Source organism: Hippopotamus amphibius, chromosome 7, assembly GCF_030028045.1.
Source record: "Hippopotamus amphibius kiboko isolate mHipAmp2 chromosome 7, mHipAmp2.hap2, whole genome shotgun sequence".
NCBI lineage: Eukaryota > Metazoa > Chordata > Mammalia > Artiodactyla > Hippopotamidae > Hippopotamus > Hippopotamus amphibius.
The window spans coordinates 42,492,120-42,517,016 of record NC_080192.1 but is presented as its reverse complement, the minus strand read 5'-3'; the positions used below and the strand labels follow the sequence as shown (position 1 = coordinate 42,517,016).

At 34.9% G+C, this 24,897-nt stretch overlaps 2 protein-coding genes across 4 annotated transcripts in view; both read left to right on the top strand.

The window, feature by feature from the left end:
• Positions 1 to 10,960, top strand: part of GLIPR1L1 (GLIPR1 like 1) — a 28,128-nt gene extending 17,168 nt beyond the window's left edge. For 2 of the 3 annotated variants that reach the window (XM_057743053.1, XM_057743050.1), the window contains one exon: positions 4,385 to 5,408. In XM_057743053.1, coding sequence (XP_057599036.1) covers positions 4,385 to 4,643 — 259 coding nt within the window. In that variant the 3' untranslated portion in view covers positions 4,644 to 5,408. Of the gene's footprint in view, positions 1 to 4,384; positions 5,409 to 9,708; positions 9,736 to 9,823 lie in introns of those variants that run through there. The other variant, XM_057743052.1, reaches the window with a different exon arrangement.
• Positions 10,961 to 15,688: 4,728 nt separating this feature from the next.
• The window catches only part of GLIPR1L2 (GLIPR1 like 2), a 43,282-nt gene continuing 34,073 nt past the window's right edge, over positions 15,689 to 24,897 (top strand). Inside the window, exons 1-2 of the mRNA XM_057743348.1 lie at positions 15,689 to 15,693; positions 18,476 to 18,761. Of these exons, the coding sequence (XP_057599331.1) occupies positions 15,689 to 15,693; positions 18,476 to 18,761 (291 nt within the window). The remainder of the gene's footprint in view (positions 15,694 to 18,475; positions 18,762 to 24,897) is intronic.

Sequence of the window (24,897 nt, the reverse complement as noted above, 5' to 3'; positions counted from 1 at the left end):
TATAATATAATATAATACAATACAACTTGAGTGGTAAATGATTGAGAATAATGGTGAAAGGCACATTCTTCTAAGAAAAGAATATCATAAATGTTTTACCGCCTTGCTGGTAATTGCATATCTAAATGAAATATAACAAAAGCCTAATGGGAGTCTCCAAAAATGAAATTCTGGAACTCAATTCCCAATACAAGGAAGATGATTAAATCAGTTAATAATCAAACTCTTTAACAAACAAAGATGTAAAAATAAACTGTAGAAAAATGAAAACATAGACAAACCATAAATATAGAGGTTTGCCAAAAAGGAGCTGATATATGTCAAAATTGCTATGGAGAGTTACAAATGTGTACATCTCTTTCTGTATTTTCTTCCATTCCCTCTCAGACAAAAGCAAAAAAAACAAGAATGACAAATATATAGCCTAAAAGCCTGGGGCAGAGTACAATTTTTATAAATACCAGAGAAATTGTAGAACACTTATTTTTACCATCCAAAGTAAAATACACAGAGGAAAAAAAGAAGCCAAAACAGATAAAAAGAGCATCAGTTAGCCGTGAGATAACTTTAGATGGAACTGATTTCCTGAATGAGGCAGGGACAGAAAGATATTTGAAGAAATATGGCCCAAAACTTTGCATGCTTAAGGAAAATTATAAACTCACAAAACCAAGAAATCTAAGAAACCCCAATCACAATAAGCATGAAGTAAACTATATCAACTCACCTTATAATCAAACTTTCAAAACCAGTAATAAAGAGAAAGTCTTAAAAGCAACCAGAAAACAAAGGCATGTTACATACAGAAGAACAAAGATAAGGATGGCAGCAAATTTCTCACTGGAAACAATGCAAGAGAGAAGACAACCATATCTTTAAATACTGAAAGAAAAAAAAAAACTGTTGACCAAGAATTCTATATCCTGTGAAAATATTTTTCAAAAATAAAAGTGAAATAAAGATGTTTGAACAGCTGAAAATGGCAACTACTTCATAAATATTTATAAGGGATGTTTTTCTTCTTATTTTTCCCTTTAAAAAGATGATTGTTTAATCAAAGAGAATAGAAATGTATTGTGAGGGTTATAACACATGTAGAGTTAAAATCTGTGGCAATAATAGCATAAAGGCTGAGAGGGGAAAATGGAAGTGAATTACCTTAAGGTTTCTACTCAATGTTAAGTGGAATAATTTAAATTGAATGTGATAAGTAGACGATGCATACTATAAACCCTAAAGTAACTGCAAAAATAACAAAGCCAACAGTAATAGCAAATAAATCAACAAAGCAGGTAAAATTAAATCTTAAAAAATATTCAATTAATCGAAAGGAAGACAGAAAAAGAGAACAAAGGACTAATGAGACAAATAGAATAAATAAGATTTGAAAGCCTTAAATCTATGTCAATAATCACATCAAATGTAAATAGTACACATACCCAAATAAAAAGGCAGAGATTGGAAGATTGGGTAAGAAATCAAGAACCAATTATGTGCTATCTACAAGAAGTATATTTTATAGATAGCTAGTGGGAAGTTGCTGCATAACATGGTGAGATAAACTCGATGATGGGTGATGACTTAGAGGGCCAGCGATAGGGAGGGTGGAATCTATGAAAACTCTTCTACAACTAACAAGTAAGTTTAGCAAGTTTTCAAGATACAAGATCAACATACAAAACTTAGTTACATGTCCATATACCAGCAATGAACAATCACAAGTTGAATTAAAATAACAATACCATTTATAATAGCATCAAAAATAAATTATCTAGGGATAAATCTGGCAGAAGATATGAAAGACACTGAAATACACTGAAAACTACATAATAGTCGAGAGAAATTAACGAAGACACAAATAATTAAAGCGATATACCTTATTAATGGGTTAAAAGACTCAACATTGTTAAGATGTAATTTTTCCCTGAATTGACCTATGGATTCAATACAATCCCAATAAAAATCCCAGCAGACTTTTATAGTAGAAATTGACAAACAGATCATAAAATTCATAAGGAAATGCAAATGTCTTAGAATAGTCAAAACAGAACAAATTTGAAGTAGCTAACACTATTATTTTCAAGAATTATTAAAACTAGAATAATCATGACATTGTGATATTGATGTAAAGTTAGACAAATAGAACAGTGGGATAGAATACAGAGTTCAGAAATAAACCCACACATGGTTGACCACATATGTTCAACTGCTTTTTCACAAATGCACAAAGGCAAAAAAGATTTTTCAACAAATGGGGCTGGAACAATCTGTCAGCCACATATAAAAAACAAAAGTAAACTTGGATCTACAAAACATACAATCTATAAAAATTAAAAATGGATCATAGATCTAAATGTAAGCCTACAACTTTAAAACTTTTTGAAGAAAACATAGATGAAATCTTTGTAACCTTCAGATAGCCAAAGATTTTTTAGCTACCACACCAAAAGCATGACCCATAAAAGAACAAGTTGATAAGTTGGATTTCATTAAAATTAGAAATGACTGCTATTCAAAGAAATTGGTAAGAGAAACGACAAGATTCCACAGACTGGGAGAAAATCTTTGCGAAACAAAGACCTTATGCCAACAATATAGGAAGAAGTCTTAAAATTTAATACTTAGAAAAACTTAAAACTCAGAAAAATGGACAAAAGATTAACAAGATTTGCAAATGGCAATTTTAAGCACATGAAAAAATGCTCAAAATCATTAAACGTTAGGGACATACAATTAAAACCATAATGAATACCACTATGCAACAATTAAAATGACTAAAGACTGGCCATTGTCACACACTGCTGGTGGGAATATAAAGTGCTACAACTACCTTGTAAAAAACATTGTAGCAGTTTCTTAAAAAGTTAAATATGAACCTACGTGCCGCAAGCTTGAAGAAAACACAGACACAGACTGAAGAAAAAGATGGGACCGGGGGACTCAAGACCTCTAGGATCAAGAGCCTTGCTGATTGATCCCACGTTGCTTTTATTGAGTTCTTGGCATAGCCTAAGGGTCTAACACTCCCAGTTTAGTCCCACAAACAAGGTTATCTTTGAAGTAAACAAACAAAGGCCTCACATGACTGGGGCAATGATCTTTGCCTCCTGGGTTCGATTTGAGCAGGTGTGGATCTGAGCAGGGTGCAGATTTGAGCTGGGCATGGAGAGCAAAGCAGCCCTGGGGGCAGGAGACCTCTCTCAGAAGGATTAGGGGTCTGTGCCCCACCCCTGTTGGCCCCTCTGCGACTGTGCCTGTCTTAGGTTGTTCCTCCCCTGAGGAATCTTACCCATCTCTGGCTAACCAGCCATCCTCCAGGGCCAAACAGGGTGATATTAGGTGTGCAAGTGAGAAAGGGGCTGCACCCCCAGAGAGGGTCAATATTCTGTTTCCACGGTAGCCTATGCCCCCATGGTCTCCACGCCCAGCACCCTTAGCTCCTCCACTGCTCAAGCAGGACATTCTGCATCCAGTCACTAGGCCCACATATTTTAATTACTTTTAGTAACATTTACAAGGTTTCAGAAAGACTTCTGAATGTCTTCCCACACCTAGGTATGCATCCAAGAAAGTATATGTGCATATAAAGACTTACATATGAATGTTGAAAATGTGCATAGTAACTTTATTAGTAATACCCCAAAACTGGAACAACCCAAATGTCCATCAACAGACGAATGAATAAATAAATTGTGGCATATTCTTTAATGGAATACAGCTCACATTATTAATGTTTGTCTTCGTGTACTCTAGGTAAATAACACTTTTTAAAGTCTACCACAGACACAGAGATGGAAAAAGAAAAAAGGAGGTTTGTTAGCATGTATCAGCTAATATTACTGAAAATCAGGCATAATAACTGCCAAATCTTTTTGGTACATCCTCAAACAGAACTAGATAATGACTATGGTGTTGTACTTTTAAACTATAAAACATATGTTTCCATTTGCTATTTAAATTTCCTTATTCCATTTTTAAAAAATCAAGAGAAAACAAAACAAAAAACAAACAAAAAAAACAAAAAATAAATTAAAAAATCAAGAGATAATCATTGTGTTTATAACAAAAACTTTGGCTGTCACATGCATGATTATATTGGGTTCGCATCTAATTTGTGTTCTAGAGAATATTCAAGAATACAACTGCCACAAGGATTGGGGACATCCTGTAAAGAATAATTTTAATAGTTATGTTAATAGTTTAATAGTTTCTTTTGTTAAAAAAGAAAAAAGAAAAAAAGAAAAGAAGTGTAAAATTGGGACCTAAGTTGTTATTTTTCCCTTTCAATATTCATGATTAGCGACCAAAAGAACTTGCATAAATGTATGCACAAAATAGAGAAATTAATAGCTATTTGACTAATCACTGTTTCTCTTTTTCACAGAGGAAATTATGCAAATATGCCCCCTTACACTAATGGAACACCCTGCTCTCTATGTGAAAAAGGAGATACTTGCCTAAAGCAACTCTGCCGTAAGCAAAAAGGAAACAAAATAATCATGGCATTCTATTTGGAAAGCAAAGTTTCTAAAAATTCACTATATTTTAAAATTTGGCTCCTCCATTTTATAGAGAAGACAAGATTTGATTGCTGCTATATGATGAAACACAATAAATCGTTTGTCATAAATGATCATATCTAAATCCAGATGATCCCTCCCTTCTTCACTGATTATTTTATCTCTCAGGCTAAAGGACAGGAAGGAGTAAGGCATAACTGATCCAGTTGGCTGCAACAGTCTAAGTATTGGCTGACGTGTTTTTCTCATTTGTACTTGTTTCCCTTTCACTTCCTTTTACTAGTTACTATTAAAATAGTGACTTGCTCAGAAGTAATACATTAATCAATGTCCAAATTAATTGTGGTTTAAAACTAATACATTTTTCTTCCATCATCAGCCTTTTGGTTCTCAGGACAAAGACTTTTTAAGTATAAATATAAATTTTTGATTCTCAGAGCAGATGGGCTCTCAGTACAAAGTTACTTTTTAAGGATAAGCATAAATTCTTGATTGAGGACAGCGTGAATGGGGTGACAGAGGAGATAATTTGAAAATTGTAAAAGATGTGATGCCACGAAAGAAGACAGACACTCAAAAAAATGTATACTAAGTGATTCGATTTCCATAAAGTTCAAAACCAGATAAAACTAATCTAGGTTTGGAGTCAGGATAGTGATTAGCTTTGGTGAGGGAGGAAAAGAGGAGTTAGTAATTAGAAAAGGGTACCAGAAAGATTTCTGGACCTATGCTATGGTTATGTAGGTGTGTTCACTTTGTAATAGTTCATCAGTCTTTCCAGTTATGAGGTGTGCCTATTTCCATACTCATGTTATACTTCAATTAGAGAATAAATTGCAAGCATGGTCTCTCTAATATGAGATTTCATTCAAAGTGGTTTAAAAAATACATATATTGTATACCTCCTATTCTCAAACTACTGCTTAGTCAAAAGGATATAAAGATAACAATGATACATTCTTTTTTTTTTCACTTCTGCTTCCTGCCCAGTATCCAGATCACAGACATTTCTTGCCTGAACTAGTGCAGCCTCCTCACTTCTCTTCCCACTCTATTCAAAGCTGTTCTACACACACACACATACACACAAATCAGAGCAAATCACTTCTTTCCTTAAAATTCCTCAATTGTTTCTTATTGCAACTAAAGGAAAATCTGACTCTATGCAATGAGGCCAACAAGCCCAGGTGTGATCTGGTGCTTGCCTCTCTTGGTTAGTCTTCCTTTGACACAGTCAGCTCCATCATCACCACCCTCAAATACTCCAACCTCTTTTTAAAAACTCCAGCATCCAGATCACCTGTGAGTGTGTTTCTAGTTTCAAGATTGTTTTTTCTCTTGTTTTTGGTAACATGCTCTGTTTCTTGGTGTGGGGAATTGTCCTTAAAGACGACCATCAACCATTCCTCCCTCCTCTCCATGCATGACACTCTTCCCATCGAGAAGTCCAGACTATTTCTCCTCCCCTTGAATACAGACTTGATGATGTGCTAGTTCTGGACCTAGCCGTTAAGAGTGCTAGTTCTGGACCTAGCCTTTAAGAGACCTTGCAGCTTTGGCTTTTGCTCTGTTGAAAGCTGTCCAGCATATCAAGAAATCCACACTTTCCTGCTGCAGAGGTCACATTGAAAAGGCCCTGGAAGAGGAGAGGCATCTTTTTGTTTAAACCCCAACTGAGCTCCAGCTAAATGCACCCATGTCCTTGAACCCTAATGACACTAGATATAGCAGAGAAATTGCCTCCTAGAGCCAGCCAACCCAAGTAATTGTAAGAAATAATAAATTGTTACTGTTTTAACGTTTGTTCCACAGCAGTAGGCTGTGGAAACACTTGGTATGCCTAATAAGTTAAACACCTAACAATGCAGTGTGAAACAAAAACGTAGAAATCTACCTTTTCCTCTGCTGAACAGATAAAGTCAGGGTGGTTCACCTTAATCCAACACAGTTTAGTAAAGTCTGGGTTAGAATTTACCTAAGGCATGGTCTACTTCTGTTTGCTCTGTTCCAGGAGTATAGACTTCAGGAGCTTTCCACTGGGAGACTGGTGCATTCACTGTTGCCTTTCCCTAGTGGGTTCTGAACTCCAATCCTTATGGCGTTAACACACAGAAATTACTGAAAAATCTACTTTGATTTCCAATGGCTTACAGCCTAGGTTTTCAGCCTCCTACTCCTCATAGTCTCAAAATTAAACAAATAGCTTGAGGACAAAGTGGCATTTCTTGGGCTTATTTTCTCCACCTTTACCTCCCACCTGGATTTTGAACTACTCAATTCTCCAATTTCCTCTCTCTACTTCCATAAGGCCAACCAAAGCTCTGCTGGTTTCTCTGTTTCCCAAAAAGTGGCCTCTTCATGGGCAAAGCCCAGTTTTTCAGCCCTAGACCTGGGTCCAGAATCAACAAATGGTCCCAAGGAAAGAGCAGCCTTATAACATCAGCCCACCTCTTCTTGGATCTCCTGCTCTGAAATCCGGACCTTCCAGTCTTTGTTGCTTTTGCACATCTCTGATGCTCTTAAACATTATTTTTGTTGTATTTTATTTGGATGAACTAGTTGTGCTTGATGAGCGATTTTGTCCATCACAAACTATTCCATCCTGGAGACTTAAACATCTGTCGACAGTGGGTCTCCAAGATAGCACCATACAAGCCACCAAGACTACAATAAGCTTTGATACTTGGTAGGAGGTGTTCTCCCCAACTTGTTCCTTTTCCAAATTGTTCAGAATTATTTGGCTGTTCTTGGCCCTTTGCTCTTGCAAATTAACATTAGGATAAGTTTATCAATTCCACAGAAGACATTGAATTTATAGGTTAATTTGGGAAGAAATAACATTTTTACAGTGTTGACTATTTCCATTAATAAAGATTGTTTATTTGGGTCTTTTTATACAATTTTTACATTTTGAAATTTTCTCAGTAAGGTCTTGCATCTTAAATTAGATTGCTTTGTAATATATATTTGTTGATATTATAAATGGCATTTTTAAGTTACATTTCCTAATTGATTTTTTTGTCAATTCATAGAAATATAAATGCAAGTTATATTCTTTTTTCTAATCTTTATATCAGTTATTTATTTTATTAATATTAATAGTGAATTCTCCAGTGCAATGTTGAACATAAGCTATAACAGTAGCACCATTCTCTTATTCCTGACTATAAAGAAAATGTTTGGCCATTATGCATATTTGCTTTAGATTGTTTTTAATTAGTCCTCACTGCCAAGTTATGGAACTTTTCTCTTTTCCTTGTTTTGCTGTGAGCTTTCATCTTGAATGAATGTTTAATTTTACCAGATTTTTTTCCCTGAATCTCTTGAAATGAGCCCTAATTTTTTTCCTTTAATGTCAATGTTGTAAACTATATCAAATGATTTTTTTCTTTTTCTTTTTGGAAACTGTTTTGGAAATAATATTTTGTAACTTTTAAAAAAAATATTTGTGCTTTAAATTCCTTTAACCAAAAAAATGCAATTTTTTTAAATTGGCCCATTTCATTAATATTTTCAAGTTAGTATAAAGAGGTTTGTATATGGTGTTTTTAAAAAATTTTTTATAATCTCTTTTATCATATTCTATTTCCTGTTTCCTTTTTGTTTTTTTTCTCTTCTTATTTTTAAACCTTTTTTTTGAACTATGATTGGCATACAAAAAGCTGTATATATATTTAATGAAGACAACTTAACCAGTGAGATTTAAATTTTCATATAGATATTGGAAGTTAAGTGATACCTCAGTAATCCAATTTTAAACTATTCTTTCATTCACATGATAAATCCAACTTAATTATGAGGTGTCTTTTATAGATGGCTAAATTCTTGTCAGCATTTTATTTATAATTTTTGCATTTAATTTCAGAATTATAACTAGCCTGTAATTTTCCTTCTTCATTTCTCCTCATATGATTTTGACTTCAAGGTTGTAGTAGCCTCATAAAAGATGCTGAAATTTGGGAACATGACTTCTATTAATATTTTGGTTACAGTTTGTATAAGATTCTCATTATTTATTTTTTGAATGTTTGGGAGAAATTTTCTGTAAAACTGTTTTGTTCTTGTGTGTGTGTGTGTGTGTGTGTGTGTATTTGTAAATATTTAATTACTGATTTAACTTCTTTAAATGTTATGTGATACTCAGGTTTTTTTGGGGGGGGAATTAGCACATTTTTGTTTTATTCAAGTTTTAATGACATTCTCTTGTATTTTCATCTCTGCTCTATCTGTTGTGTTGCACTTATTTAAGTCCTATGTCTTTTGACATTTATTGGTCTATTTCTATAGAAAGCCAACTTTTATCTTTTGTACTTCCTTTTTGAGGAACAGGAGATATAGCATAATGGTTAAATATATAGGCGTTGGAATCAGATGGCTTAACTCAGGAGGTGATTAAGAGGATTAAATATGATAAACCATACAGAGTGATTTGAGCCTAAAATAAAATAGGTTCTCAATAAATTTTAGTTATTATCATAGTTAAGTTCCTCATTATTTTCTATCACTCGACCCTTTTTAATCACGCTAATCACTCTCTGAAGTGATATTTTTAATCACTTTTATTCATTTATTCAATTTTAAAATTGATGATAGATTTTCTTCCCTTACTCTTCTGTAAGGAAAAGAACTTTATTTTTTTCCTGATAACCATTATATCCAAAGCCTAGAATCATGCTCAATACATAGCAGACACAAAAATAATGAATAAATAAATAAAGATAAATGAAATAAACTCTTAATAAATTACAGAATCCTGGTACCCAAACTCAATATGAAGGAATTACAGTCTTCTTCAGGGACTTTAAGTGGGTATGGCAGATGCCAAAAATAAACTACTGTATATAGTTTTGTTTATTTCGGGCCTTTGTGCCTTCAGTACGAGAGATGTTCTAGAAATATTTGTTGACATGACATCATTGACGGGGGCATCATACAGATTTTTAAACACTGTGGGATTTGCAGAGAAAGCTTTAGTTTTCTTAAATTAAAAAGCCAAGCTAAGTTTCCTAAGTTGATTATATTTTCATATAGATATTGGGAGTTAGGTGATAGCTCAGTAACCCAACTTTAAACTATTCTTTCATTCACATGATGAGTCCAACTTAGTCATGAAGCTTCTTTTATAGATGAATCATTCCTAAGCAAATGAATGATTTTAATTTATAACATTAATTTTTTTCTCTTTTAGAAAATGAAGAACGTGATAAACTTCAAAGTACGTATCAAAATATTTCAGTATTGATTCAATTGCTTCCTCTCCTTGAAACTAAATTAAGCTTGTAACTATGGTTTTTTATTGACAGCATATCCAAATTGGAGTCCACCAGGGATAGCCACTCAGCTGATTGCATGTAATCTATTGTACCTAATTTCTGTTCTTCTGAGAATGTTTTAATTTTCATTTATGTACAAGGGAAATTCTCAGACCTGACAACAAAGGAATAGTTTATGGTTAACTGTAACTCTTATCTGTTTAATTATTAATACTAAACTCATATCTGTTATTTAAATTTAATGTCCGTTTTTAATTCAAAAGATATACTGTAGTATAGAAGAAGGGTAGCAGTAAAAAAACAAAACAAAACAAAACTTAAGGTGATTTAAAAAAATTTTACCTGTATCAAAAAAGTCCCATTCTCTAATATTCTAGAGCATCAATTTAGTTAGAATAGACTTAAAGAATTAAACATTTCATGTATTAGGTATTTTCTTTATATGCCAGTAAATCCCTTTAAGAATTCCATCAACATTATTCAGAAACAAAATGTTATTAAGTTTCAAATAGCATATAATGTTATATTATGGTAATAGTCAATAGTTGAGGAAATGGATGAGAACAGATTAAACTCAAAAAGGGAAATCAATTAAATTTTAAACCTTTGAAAGGTAAATGTGTGTTCTGAAAATTAAAATCACACTCCTTTAGGATTAAGAGGTTTTAATCTCTTTTAGGAGATTTTATTTTAACATGTACCCTGTATAAAATAACAGGCTGCATGTATACCTTTTAAAATCCTGTATAAAATTATCTATAGTATAGTTAACAACATCTCTACAAAGCAAAGAACTGGTGAATTCTTGCATTTATTTTGGCTGAAGACAAAAAAAAAGTTATTCAGTTAATTCAGTTTTTAATATCATTTGCATTGAATTGTTGACACCTGTGGACTACATTATCCAGATCTTTTTCTTCTCAACTAAAGCAACCACCAACTTTCCTCAGCTATAAGTATTAAAAATTATAATATTTTTATGATGCAAATGTATTTTTACATGATTTTAAAATGTAAATGTATTTTAAATGTATTTTTAACATGACTGAGAGTTACTTTGTATATATTGCCAAATATATAGGAATTTCCACATAGTGGAGTGACTGATGTTATTTTTAAGAGAGAAGCCAAGTAACTTTATATTTCAAATCTGCTTGCATTACTCAAGATTTTCCAGAGAAAGAGAACCAACAAGGAAGGTGGGGGTGGGGGCAGGGAGGAGGGTGCATGGGTGAAGAGTGAGAGGAGAAATTGTAAGGAATTGGCTTACACAATTGTGGTAGCTAGCAAGTCCAATATCTGTAGGGCAAGCTCTCAGGATGGAGACCCAACAGTTGCTGCTGCAATCTTGAGTCTGGAGTCTGGGAAATCAGGTGGAATATCTACATTGCAGTATAAAGGCAGAATTCTTTCTTCTTCAGGAAATCTGTCTCTGCTCCTAAGGCCTTCAACTGATTAGATGCAGCCCACCCACACTGTGGAGGGTAATCTGCTTTACTTAAAGGCAACTGACTGTAAATATTAATCACATCTAAAAAACACCTTTACAGCAATATCTACACTAGTGTTTGACCAAATACCAACCACCATAGTCTAGCCACACTGACATAAAATTAACCATCACACTGCTATTCAGCATCATTTATGTGGAATTACTATCTTTTTAGTAAAATAAACTATTGCTATTTGCTTAACTATTGCACTGTTAAAATTTAAGTTCATAATTAATTACTTGTTAACTTGTGGTTTGAAATAGGCTAAAGGTAAATTGAGATATACATAGTATACTTTTCTAGCTGTTTTATTATTTAGTGTTGTATTGTCTTCATGGATTCCTAAACTTTTTTCAATACTTAAAATATTTCTGATTTTTAATATAATTATTATGTCTTTAGATTCCTTAATCATCTAGGATCATATAAGTTTCTTTACGTCAGATGAATTGAAATTCTACAGGCCACATTAAAAAATGAATTTTTATAGAATTATATTCTCTGATTTTGAAGAAATATTTGTCAGAGAGTATTACATTAGCACTGCTACAGGAACTTGCAAGTAGTGGCAGTTCTCAGGTAATAGAGTCTCTGCATGCAGAGTTCTCTGTCTGCTCTGAACCTGTGAGCAGAGGGTGGGCAGGTGGAGTGCCTCTGCCTTACCAGTGGGGTTTCCTCTCATTAGCGAAAAGAGAAAATTCTGGACAAAGGAAATGTCTTTTCCTTGTGATCATAACCACAGGCTCTTGACAGTATGTCTTAGGAGGCCTGGCATCACTTTGATTCTTTTACTCTGGGTAGATCTTGCCTTAATAGTGACCATAAGTAACCCTCCTATTTCACTCAGTTTGGAATTACTAAACAAACAGCTCTGGACTCAGCCTTTTCAACCTACTGTGGGCAGTTAACTCAGGATTTGAACAGTGCATTTTTCTGGAGATCCTTTTGTCCTACTAGGCTATGTTTGAAGTTTCCAGAAGTTGCCTAATCATATGGAGGTAAAGAGATCAGACATCAGTTTTAACTGGGCCTGCTCTATTCTATTCTTACCCCTTGAAGGGTGGTAAAAAGATGGTTTAAACAGTAGTCGCTGTAGTTTTTTTGATTATGCATCCCTATTAGTAAAAAAATATTGTAGAATGACCAACATTCCTGGTTTGCTGAGGACTGAGGGGGTTCCTAGGACATAGGAAAACATAATAAACCCAGGACATTCCCTAACAAACCAGGAAGTTGGTGAACCTAAGTGTAAAACCAAAAGTATGTAGGTACCATTAAGTTATATGTATCTTGGGTGGTTTTATAATAGAGTAATATATATTTTAAAAATCACAAAAATTGAACCTGAAAAGGGTGACAAAAATGAATTTGAAAATAACTGCTAAAAAGGGTTTTCCCTGGTGGCGCAGTGCATAGGATTCCATGCTCCCAATGCAGGGGGCCCAGGTTCAATCCCTGGTCAGGGAACTAGATCCCACAGGCATGCCACAACTGAGAGTTCACATGCTGCAACTGAGGAGCCCATGAGCTGCAACTAAAAAGCCCATGTGCCTCAACTAAGGAGCCCTGGAGCCGCAACTAAGGAGCCTGCCTGCCACAACTAAGACCTGGCATAACCAAATAAATAAATAACTGCTAAAGAGATGTTTATGCCAGGAAGACGAGTCAGACAATCAATAAGATGTGCTTGCACTTGTATCTTTACAACTATAACTGATCTGCAGTATCCTTTCAGCTATTTCTGCAAGACATATGAACATTTTGGGATGGTTGCCTTGGTTCAAACTAGGTAATATAATCTGTAATTAAATTCACCTGAGTTCACATCCTGCAGCAAAAGAAACAAGCAAATACCATAATCATCACTCCCAGGGGAATTCCCATTTTCCCTCAGGAAAACTCCATGCCACTTGACAATGCCCCCTAGTCAAAAACCACCAGGAACCCCCCCTGGAGTTTCATACATTGTACTTGTCCTTTGTAGCTAGTGAGATCACACTGATTATCATGAGAATAATTCTATATGTATTAAGAATGAATATTGTGACTGATAAAATGCTAAGTGCTAAAAACATAATTTAGTCCTTATCCATATAAGTGAAAATGAGACAGTACTTAATAGTATTAATTTAATAATAGTAATAACTAACATTAAGTAACACTTACAATGTGCCAAGCACTTAGTGCTTCACATATAATAATGTATCTAATCCTCTCAATAATTCTGGAGGGGGGCTTCCCTGGTGGCACAGTGGTTAAGAATCCACCTGCCAATGCAGGGGACGCGCGTTCGAGCCCTGGGCCTGGAAGATCCCACAAGCTGCAGAGCATCTAAGCCTGTGAGCCACAACTACTGAGCCTGTGCTCTACAGCCTGCGAGCCACAACTACTGAGCCCACGTGCCACAACTACTGCAGCCCGCATACCTAGAGCCCATGCTGCACAACAAGAGAAGCCACTGCAATGAGAACCCACTGCACCACAACAAAACGAAGAGTAGCCCCTGCTCTCCACAACTAGAGAAAGCCCGTGTGCAGCAATGAAGACCCAGCACAGCCAAAAATAAATAAATAATAAAAATAAATCTTTAAAAAATAATAATTCTGGAGGTAGATGATATTAATTTTCATTTCTTGAGCTACTAGTAGATTGAAACATTCTCATAAACAACATTCAGATTTACTAGTATGTATGTTGAGAGTTATGAAGATAGTCTGGGGGAATGCTATCCTTTGGTGGAAGGATTCCTAGGAGCTGTTGCATACATACAGCCATGTTAAATAAATATTAAGCTCCAGAATACAGGAGTAATGTAAATTGAGCAGTCAAAACTTTATATAAATAGTCCCAGATTTATACTCAATTTTATGACTTTGACTTTTAGATAGAGGCAAACTGTAGTTCCTGAGACTCACATTTATGCTGGAATCTGGCTGCATACAGTCCATCTTAACAATATGTGACAAGAATAGATGCAGTATGAATATTTCCACTACACAGTTTTGCCTCTTTCGTGGTTTTTGGGTTTTTTTGTTTTGGGGTTTTTGTTTTGATTTTGGTGGTCAATTGCCTGTTCATCTCCTTCATTCTTTCTTCTAGTGGTGCTGTTCATTTTCTTAGAAATTATAAAAGATTCTTAACTGTGTCTTAATGGCACATCAGTGACTTTAATCCTTTGATATTTATCTAGCAAGTATCTTTCTCAGTTGCCCTTTATTTACATTTTAATAAAGGCCATCTTTCTACTCTTGAGTATTGGATTTTATTTGCAGCATCATTTTGTTTTTCTCTTGTAATGTTTCTCATGCACTGTTATCATAATTTGAATTTCTGAATTATAGGAAAGACCAACCAAATGAGGGGTGATAGAAAAGAGAAAAAAAGTAAGAAAAAGAGTCAATAAAGAAAAAAAAAAATCTTCCCAATGACATCTATACAGAGAACAAAATTACACCAATTAGTATCTTTAGCCTTATTTCATGATCATGCTCCTCAGATAAGCATTAAAATAACGTATTTTTGAACTTGCTAGCTTTTACCAAAATAAGAAAGGGTATAGCATTAGTGTATTATTTCCTTAAAATTTCAAGCACAGTGTACAGAAACTGAAAACTTGAAGTCTAAAATCAACTGAGATAAGCACGGTCTATTTAAAGTCTATTTACTAAAATTGCCCTTATTTTTTTAAGTGAAAGCAATATCTCTGTTAGACACAACAGAAAAGTAAATGGGTATTCAAAAAAGTACATCAGCAACAGAACTTTAATGAAAGAACATAGTTACATTTAATTTTCACAATGTTTGTTAAAAAAAAAAGATGATTCTGTCAATATCCTCCAACAATCCCAATGCCTTCAAGAAACTTAATGTGAAAATTATTTCATCGCTTTAAAAATTAATAAAGTTAAAACTTCTTTGAAGCCCAGCTGAATAATCCCAAATTTCAAAGTTTAAAAAGTTATGAACTATAAAAACTTATGAGAAAACTAACACAGCTTTTGGTACTGATGCATAATCTGTGCTTTAATACATAAGATATTAAACAATGACTAAATAATCCTCGTGTTAAATGCATCTTTAAAGTTTTTGAAAAAAATAAATGTTAAAAGGTAATACATTTAAAATACTTTTTGTATGAAGTACACGATGTCAGCCAATTCATTGACAGGTCTGAAAGGCTGAATATTTACAAAACATCTTCAGCAAACTTGGCTTCTTTCTATACAAACCAAACTAGATGTGTTCATTTGCTGTTCCTCTGTATTCCCATATTAGTCACTGAGTCTGAAAACTAGCTCTAACACTTACTAGCTGGGTGGCTTTAGACAAATTACTTGACTTCACTTTTTCTCAGCTTTTCCATCTGTAAAATGGAGACAATAATAATATCTGTTTCTTAACAATGCGGTACCACCTCACACCAGTCAGGATGGCCATCAATTACAAAGTCTACAAACAATAAATGCTGGACAGGATGTGAAGTAGAGGGAACCTTCTTACACTGTTGGTGGTAATGTATATTGGTGCAGCCACTATGGAAAACAGTATGGAGATTCCTCAAAAAACTAGAGTTGCCATATGATCCAGAAATCCCACTCCTGGCCATATATCCAGACAAAACTCTAATTCAAAAAATACATGCACCCATACGTTTACAGCAGCACTATTTACAATAGCCACGACATGGAAACAACCTAATTGTGTATCGACAGATGCATGGATAAAGAAGATGTGGTATATGTATACAATGGAATATTACTCAGGCATTAAAAAGAATGAAATAATGCCATTTGCGGCAACATGGATGGACCTAGAGATTATCATACTAAGTGAAGTAAGTCAGAAAGACAAAAACAAATACCATATGATATTACTCATATGTGGAACCTAAAATATGACACAAATGAACATATCTACGAAACAAAAACAGACTCACAGATATAGAGAACAGACTTGCAGTTGCCAAGGGGGTGGGGGGTTTGAGAGGAAAGGATTGGGAGTTTGGGATTAGCAGAGGCAAACATATATAGCATGGATAAACAAGTTCCTGCTGTATAGCACAGGGAACTATATTTAATATCCTGTGATAAACCGTAATGGAAAAAACATGAAAAAGAATATATGTATAATTGAGTCACTTTGCTGTACAGCAGAAATTAAACACAGCATTGTAAATCAACCATACTTCAACAAAATTTTTAATAATATCTGTTTCTTAAGGTTTTTGTGATTTAAATGAGTTCATATTTTCCAAACATTTAAAATCACACCAGATAATTCTGAAAACCACATGGTGAATGTAATTGCCACTGAATTTTACACTAAAAATAGTTAAAATGGTATATTTTATGTATATTTTACCATAATAGAAAACAAATAAAATAGTTTCTGATACACAGTAAGAATTTTTTAAATCAATTTTAAAAATTTTTATTTTTTTTTACTCTGTATTACAGTTATTTGATGATTTGTATCACCTTTAACTAAAAGCTTCATGTGGATAGACTACTAATGTAGTTTTCTGAGAATTTGTAGCTCTAACACCTAGCATGGGTCTGACACATAGAGGTCCTAAAGAAATACTTATTAAATTAATGAGTAAGATGTCCAGCAATGGAATGGGCTGCCTAAAAGATGGTGACTTCCCTGCTAACACAATTATTTAAGCAGAGGATACGGTGATCACCTATCAAAGATGTGTCAGAGATATGTCTAATACATAGGGACTAGTAAAGTCTAAAATTTCTTCCTAGTCTAAAACTGCATTATTCTATTTATCTTGTGCTTTAATAATTCTCATAGTCTAACAATAGTACCAATATAATAAAGGAATTCCATCTTTCAGCACTTGCCACCTTCACCCCACAATACACCCTGGTCATACTAAGACACTTCTAGCCTTTTTTGATCTCCTGGCGTATTACATGCTCTTTCCTTTTTTAGGATGCACTCTTTCACTTGTGTGCTTCACTTTCTTGATGTCACATTCCCCAGACAGGCTTACCTGGTCCTCAGAAAGGGTGTTAGTGGCCCCACACTTAATGCCATAGTACTCTGGCTTTGTATTTATCCATGGTATAAAAGTCACCGATTTGCTAGTTCTCTAGACTGTAAGCTACTTGGAAGCAGGGTTTGTGTCTTGTCCACTGGCCTTTCTCACCCACCAAACACACTACCTGGTAAGAAACACTTATTAAAACAATTAAGGCAGGAATGAAACCATCTTGTGCGGTCTACTGCTTTCAATTGTGTACACCATAGATAATTTTTAAAGGCACATTAATTTTTAGATATTTTTTGGTCAAGCAGTTGTAATGCTTTCTTTGTGGCAAAATTTTGTCCCTGTGTCAATGATTTTGAGTATCTCCTTAATGCTATCCAGCACAATGTGATATGTAAATATGTACCCCAAAACAAATATGTGTTGTTACTTTATGCCTACAACTTCCATTCTTCAAAGCAAGTTTTCTTGAACAAAATACTTAAAGCTAAAGAAACCAGGCCAAAATCTACTAGGACACTAGCCATTTTTGTCTGAAAGAAATTTAAAAAAAAAAAAGAGAGAGAGAGTTCTTACCTACTGTTAACATGACAATTTGTCACAGAAAATGAATGTTGATATTCCAAACTGGTGAAAGAAAAAAATGAAAATATTTTAACTTTATGAGAATTTGATGATCCCTACTCTACCCCCAACCTGCTGAGCTTTCCACTCATCCCATTTATCCTGCGGTTTCCCACAAAGGATCATTAAAACGGAGAAAATCTCAATAAGGAAGTTGGCTTAAAAGAGGATATTCTTTTGTCCAACCGGAAAATAAAAGGAGCGTCTTGCATTAAATTCCCAACTTAACAAGTAAGGATTTTTTAATTGAAGTTTCATCAATATCACAGAAGAATTAGAAGGTTCTTCACACGTTACTTATTCAGCAATTGGCATTTATTTTGCAGTTAACTCATTAATAAACGATAATACATCATCTGGTGTCAGAAATCGACTCTGCATACTTAACTACATTAGTTTAGCGAAAAGCCTGCGCTCATTTAACTCAAGCCTCTGTTTCCGTTAGCTCTGCATACAGTTTTCACGAGCGTTCCCTCAGTTCTGACTTACGTTCATCCTCACCCCACCGCTCCTGGGGAGGCGGAGCCGGACTTGCCTGCCCCGCCCCTCCCCCTTGATTGGCAGGTCGCCGGGCGAGCCGGCGCGTGCGCACTGGCCTGTACGCGGCCGGTGGACCATGGAGATCCCGAGGCTCTTCGCCTGGGAGTGGTGCGCCGGATGGTTTCCTCTGAGGCAGACGGGCGTTTGGAAGGTGTGGCTTTGTGAGTTCTGGCTAGTACTGCTGGGTTCCGGCTTGAACGCGGGTTTTTTACCACGCGAAGAGGACGTAGACTTTATCAATGAGTACGTGAACCTCCACAATGAGCTCCGGGCCAACGTCCTCCCCCGAGGGGCTAACTTGCGCTTCATGGTGAGGCTCTAAGGCGGTTGCCCAAAGCTCCAACAGCCCCTGTCAAGAGGCTCCCCCCTCGGCCTCAGAGAGTCTGGGCCACTGCTCTAAAGCTTAACGATCGCGGGGAGACAAACTTTGAGTTTGGGTTGAAAAATACACGTAAAGTTTATACGTTCAAGAAATAAAAACCACTGTCACGCTAAGGCACAGTTATTACCAAGATTTTGTACACAGCTGGGACTAGGGTGAGTAGAGGTACTCACCTGAGGTGCAAAATTTAATTAAACTTCAGTTCGAGACTGATAGTTTATTGCAATATTTTTTCGTTTAAAAATCAATGCCAAGTATTATTGATGAAAACTGGCTATTTAGACAAAGACAGGATCTTTGAGCTTGAGTGTGGGAGAGGCAAGTGAGGCACTCTCAGCATAATGCAAGTTGAAAGGTCAGATTCTGTTCTTATTTAAAATTTTGAATTTTTATCATGGATATTTTCACACTAGTTTTGCCTTTTTAAAATATTTTGTATATTGATTTTGAGTTTTTTGGTATCCAGCCTGTATTTTACTCCCTGGAGGGTGTTTCATTCACTGCCTGCTAGACCGGGCCCTGATTTTGCATTCCCTTACAATCTTGTTCTTGCTTCTTTCCCGTTTTCACCCTATTTCTTTGCAGCGTCTCATCAACTATTCCCTTGATGCTGTGGAGTCCTCATGACTGTCATTAAAAATGAATGCAATATTTATTGAGTAAATATCAGGCAATTGGGAGTTTCCAATTTACACTGTAAATATTGCAAGGACTGTCTCCCTAGACGTAGGTCTTTTCTTCCTTCTGGATTAGTTCCTGAGGAAAAATTCCAGAAATGTGATAAAGGATGTGGTTTTTTAATTTATATGATATGTAGCGATTGCTATGCTGAAGGATTGTGCCAAATTAAGCAAATATCAGCAGCGTAGAAGTACAGTAAGTCCCCTACATATTAATGAGTTCTCTTCCCAGAGTGCATTCTTAACTCCACTTTTGTTCGTAGGTCCAAAAAAATTAGCCTAGATGCGCAACTAAGACAATTGGCTATGTAGTACTGTGCTATAATAGGCTTATAATACTTTTCACATAAATAATACATTAAAAATAAACGCAAAAAATAAAGAACACATTTTTAATCTTACAGTACAGTACCTCGAAAGGTACAGTAGTACAGTACAACAGCTGGCATACAGGGGCTGGCATTCAGTGAACAGGCAAGAAGAGTTACTGACTGAAGGAGGGAGAGGAGGTGCCAGCTGAAGGATCATCAGCAATAGGAGACAGAGGGCAAGCTGCAGTTTCACGCATGCCTGATGTTGCTGGCACGGGTTCTGGTTGCTTGCTGGATTCAATTCTATCTACCCTCTTGAAAAAATCGATCCAGTGATGTCTGGGTAGTAGCTCTTTTTCTCTTGTCATAGATGACACAGTAGCACTGGATTGCATTCTGAACGGCTGCTGCAACCTTTGTGTACCGGTCAATGTTCGGGTCCTATGCCTCAAAAAGTAACAGTGCTTCCTCAAATAAAGAAAACCCCCTTGCCATTTCCTGCATCATGAACCTTTCAGTTCTTCAGTTACTTCTTCCTCTTTGTCCTTTCTCTGGCCTCTAATTCCAGGTCTTCTTTAGTAAGCTACGCAAAGTAAGTACACAAAAGCACAACTACTTGTATGTAGAGAATGCATGCACATGACAACATAGGCCAGAGACGTAAACTAACTTACATGATTGGACATGTGAATGCACATTTGCATCTCTGAAAGTTCTCAGCTTGAAGGTTCATATATAGGGGACTTACTGTATTCTGTTTTCATCACATCCAACTGGCTTGGGCGTTTTCAATCACTTGCTGAACTAATAAATTATAAAAGGGAATTTTGCTTTAATGTTAATTTAAAAATATTATTTTGATTGGACGTATTTTGTTCTTTCTTGTTCATTTTCTTTACCTTTTGTATTTATCAGTAAGTTTCCTCTTCTGTTTATATATTTTCTTATAGAAATATATCAATACTAGCATTGTATTTGCTGAAGATAGTTTTATCCAAGCCAATTTTTATCTTTTGAATTTAATTAAAATTTGAGGATATTTGAGAGTTATATCTATGTATTTCCCATGCTTTGTGATTGATTCTGTTTCTTCCAAGTTTGAAGATTAGCCTTCCTCCTGATAATGAGTAAACACAAAATGTTTTTAATATAACTTATAGGTTTTGTATTCCTAAACTCTAAAAATTTTATTTCAAACATAAAGCATAGAGAAAAATATTTTGTCCCCACAGTATATATCTTAATATGTGAACATTTTTGAAGGAATGGTGTTTTGGGTACCGTTTAAAGCCCCACTCTAAATTTTATCATTCTCTTCTTTCCAAAAGTTGGTGTATATTTTTCCCATGGATTTTGCTAGGATGTAAATAATAACTGTAAATAGTATAGTCTATCGTAACACTTAGAAGTCTACTTAGAAGTTTTCCTTGACAGGTTTGGAAAGCATACCTTTTTTAATTTTTTATTATATATACTTTACAACATTTTAATGTATATACTTTACAAAGTCCAAAGTTAATCAACACCTATAACCTCCTTCAAAATATTAAAAAGATATTACAACACATAAATTCTGTTTGTCTCCTACCCATGTCCATGCTGTTGTTGTCACCTAGTGTTTTTGTTCTACCTTGTTTTTAAACTCAAAACATTTATTGTTTTTTATTGTAAAATATACATAATGTAAAATTTACTGTTTTCACCATTTTAAGTGTACAGTTCTATGACATTAAATACATTCACATTGTTGTGCAATCATCACCACCATTTATCTCCAGAACATTTTCATCCTCCCCAATTGAAACTCTGCACCCATTAGACATTAGCTCCCCATTCCCTTCTTCCTGCTGGCAACTATCATTCTACTTGCTGTCTCATAAATTTGACTACTCCAGGCACGTCATATAAGAATCGTGAGTGTTTCTCCTTGTGACTAGCTTGTTTCGCTTAGCATAATGTCTTCAAGGTTCATCCATGTTGTAGCATGTGTCAGAATTTCCATCCTTTTAAAGGCTGAATAAGATTCCACTTTATGTATATACCACATTTTGTTTATCCATTCATCTGTCGATGGACACTTCAGTTCCTTCCACTTTTTGGCTGTTGTGAATAATGCTGCTGTGGACATAGGTATGTGAGTAAATATCTGTTCCATTCCCTGCTTTCACCTCTAGTGGGTACACAACCAGAAATGGAATTGCCAAAACATGTAGAAATTCTACATTTAATGTTTTGAAGAATTGACATTCTGTTTCCCATAGTGGTTGCACATTTTGCATTCCCACCAGCAATGCCCAGGGTTTCGATTTCTCCACATCCTTGCCAGCACTTGTTTTCTGGGTTTTTTTGATATAACCATCATAATTGGTGTGAAGTGGTATGTCATTCTGGTTTTGATTTGCATTTCCCTAATGATTAGTTATGTTGAGCATCTTTTAGGGTGCTTATTGGCCATTTGTATGTCTTCTTTGTAGAAATGCCTGTACAAGTTCTTTGGTCATTTTTTGGTCAGGTTGTTGGGGTTTTTTGGATAGTTGAGTTGAAGGAATTCTTTATATATTCTGGATAAAATCCCTTATCAAATATATGATTTTCAGATGTTTTACCCCTTTCCATAGGCTGCCTTTTCATTCTGTTAATATGGTACACAGAAGTTTTTAATTTTAATTGTCTAATTTATCTATTTTTCATCTTATTGCTTGTGCTTTTGGTGACATATCTAATAAATCATTGCCAAATCCAATGTCATGAAGTTTTTCCCCTTTGTTTTCCATAAGAATTTTATAGTTTTAGCCAACAGGTACATAAAAATGTGCTCAACAAGACTAATTATCTGGGAAATGCAAATTAAAACCACAATAAGATATCACTTCACACCTGTTAGAATATCTATATCAAAAAAGACAGGAGATAACAAACATTGGTGAGAAAGTAGAGAAAAGGGAACATTTGTGCATTGTTGATGGGACTGTATATTCATACAACCACTATGGAAAACAAAAAAGAACTACCATGTGATCCAGCAATTCCACTCTTAGGTGTATGTCCAAAGGAAATGGCAATAAGATATCACAGAGATGTCTACACTCTTATGTTCATTGCAGCATTATTCACAGTAGCCAAGATATGGAAACAACCTAAGTGTCCATCAATGGATGAATGAACACAGAAGAAGTGGTGTGTATGTACACAATAGAATATTGTTCAGCCATGAGAAAGAAGGAAATCCTGCCATTTGCAAGAAATTGGATGGAACTTGAAGGCATTTTACTAAGTGAAATAAGCCAAACAAGGACAAATGTTGCATGGTATCACTTATATGTGGAGTCTGAACAAAAAAAAGTCAAACTCATAGAAACAAGAGAGTAGACATTCCAGTTGCAGCAATTCGACTTCTAGGTATTTTTTCCAAAGGGGGAGGGAAAAAACACTAATTCCAAAAGATATCTGCACTCCTATGTTCATTGCAGCATTATTCACAATAGTCAAGATATGGAAGCAACCTAAGTGCCCATTGATAAATGAATGGATAGAGAAGATGTGGTATGTATATATATATACAATGGAATATTGCTCAGCCATAAAAAAGAATGAAACCTTGCTATTTGTGACAACATGGATGGAACTAGAAGGTATTATGCTAAGTGAAGTAAGTCAGACAGAGAAAGACAAATACTATATGATTTCACTTATATATGGAATCCGAAAAACAGCAAACAAAGTCATACGTAAAGAGAACAAGCAGGTGATTGTCAGAGGGGAGGGGGTGGGGGAATGAGCGAAATAGGTGAGGAAAATTAAGAGGTACAAACTTCCAGTTACGAAATAAATGAGTCAGGGGAATGAAATGTACAGCATGGGAAATGTAGTCAATAATTATGTAATATCTGTGTGGAGACAGATGGTAACTAGACTTGTGCTGATCATTTTGTAATGTGTGGAACTATCAAATCACTATGTTGTTCACCAGGAACTAACGTAGTAATGTTGTAGGTCAAGTATACTTAAATAAACAAACAAACAAACAAAACAAACAAACAAAAAACACAAACTCATAGAAAAAGAGATCAGATTTGTGGTTATGGGGGGGGCGGGGGGGTTGGATGAAGGTGGTAAAAAGGTACAGACTTTCAGTTATAAGATAAATACTAGGGATGTGATGTCCAAATGATTAATATGATTACTACTGCTGTATGTTATATCTGAAATTAAGAGAGTAAATCCTGAGTTTTCATCACAAGGGAAAAATTCTTTTTTATTTTATATCTATATGAGATAATGGATGTTCACTAAACTTATTGTGGTAATCATTTCATGATGTGTTATGCTGTACACCTGAAACTTTTACAGTGCTGTGTGTCACTTATGTTTCAATAAAAATGGAAAGGAAAAAACTGACTTAGAATAGTGACCGGTGCATTGTAAGCATGTGGTGTGTAAACAATATGCAAAATTAGGCAGTGGAAAGATGGAGCCTTGTTTGCAAATGGGAAAGAATTTGAAGGACCATTAATAGTGGAATGGTAACCTTTATCACATGCTACTAGCCTGTGTACTATGGAATACTATGAAAATTTTGTAAAAAATTAGATAGATCTAGTAGTGCTAATACAGAACAATCTCTAAGTGAAAACTGCAAGTGACAGGCCAATAATATTGTGTATGGTATGATTAAAACAGTGCAAGGACAAAAATCACAAAGTACTTATCTAAAACACCCTAACATATCTTATATTTGAATGTGTGTGTATATGGAGATAGAGAAATGCATACATAAACAATTTTTTTTAACAATGATTGCCTTTGGGGAGGGAAATAATATGGGGAGAGGGAATATGTTAAAAGCATGTATTTTCTGTATTGTATTTCTGTATAACCTATGAAGTTAACTGAGAAAACTTTAAGGAAATCTTAGTATTGTTTTTCAGAAATGTTTATTTTCAGGTATACTCTAACATATATATTTAGCATGTTGGTTTTACAAATATTTTGTTGATTTTTCTATTTGTGTTGTTTTTGTTCTTGTCCTTAACCAAACAATGAACTTAATGAGCCTCTAAATATGACGAAACT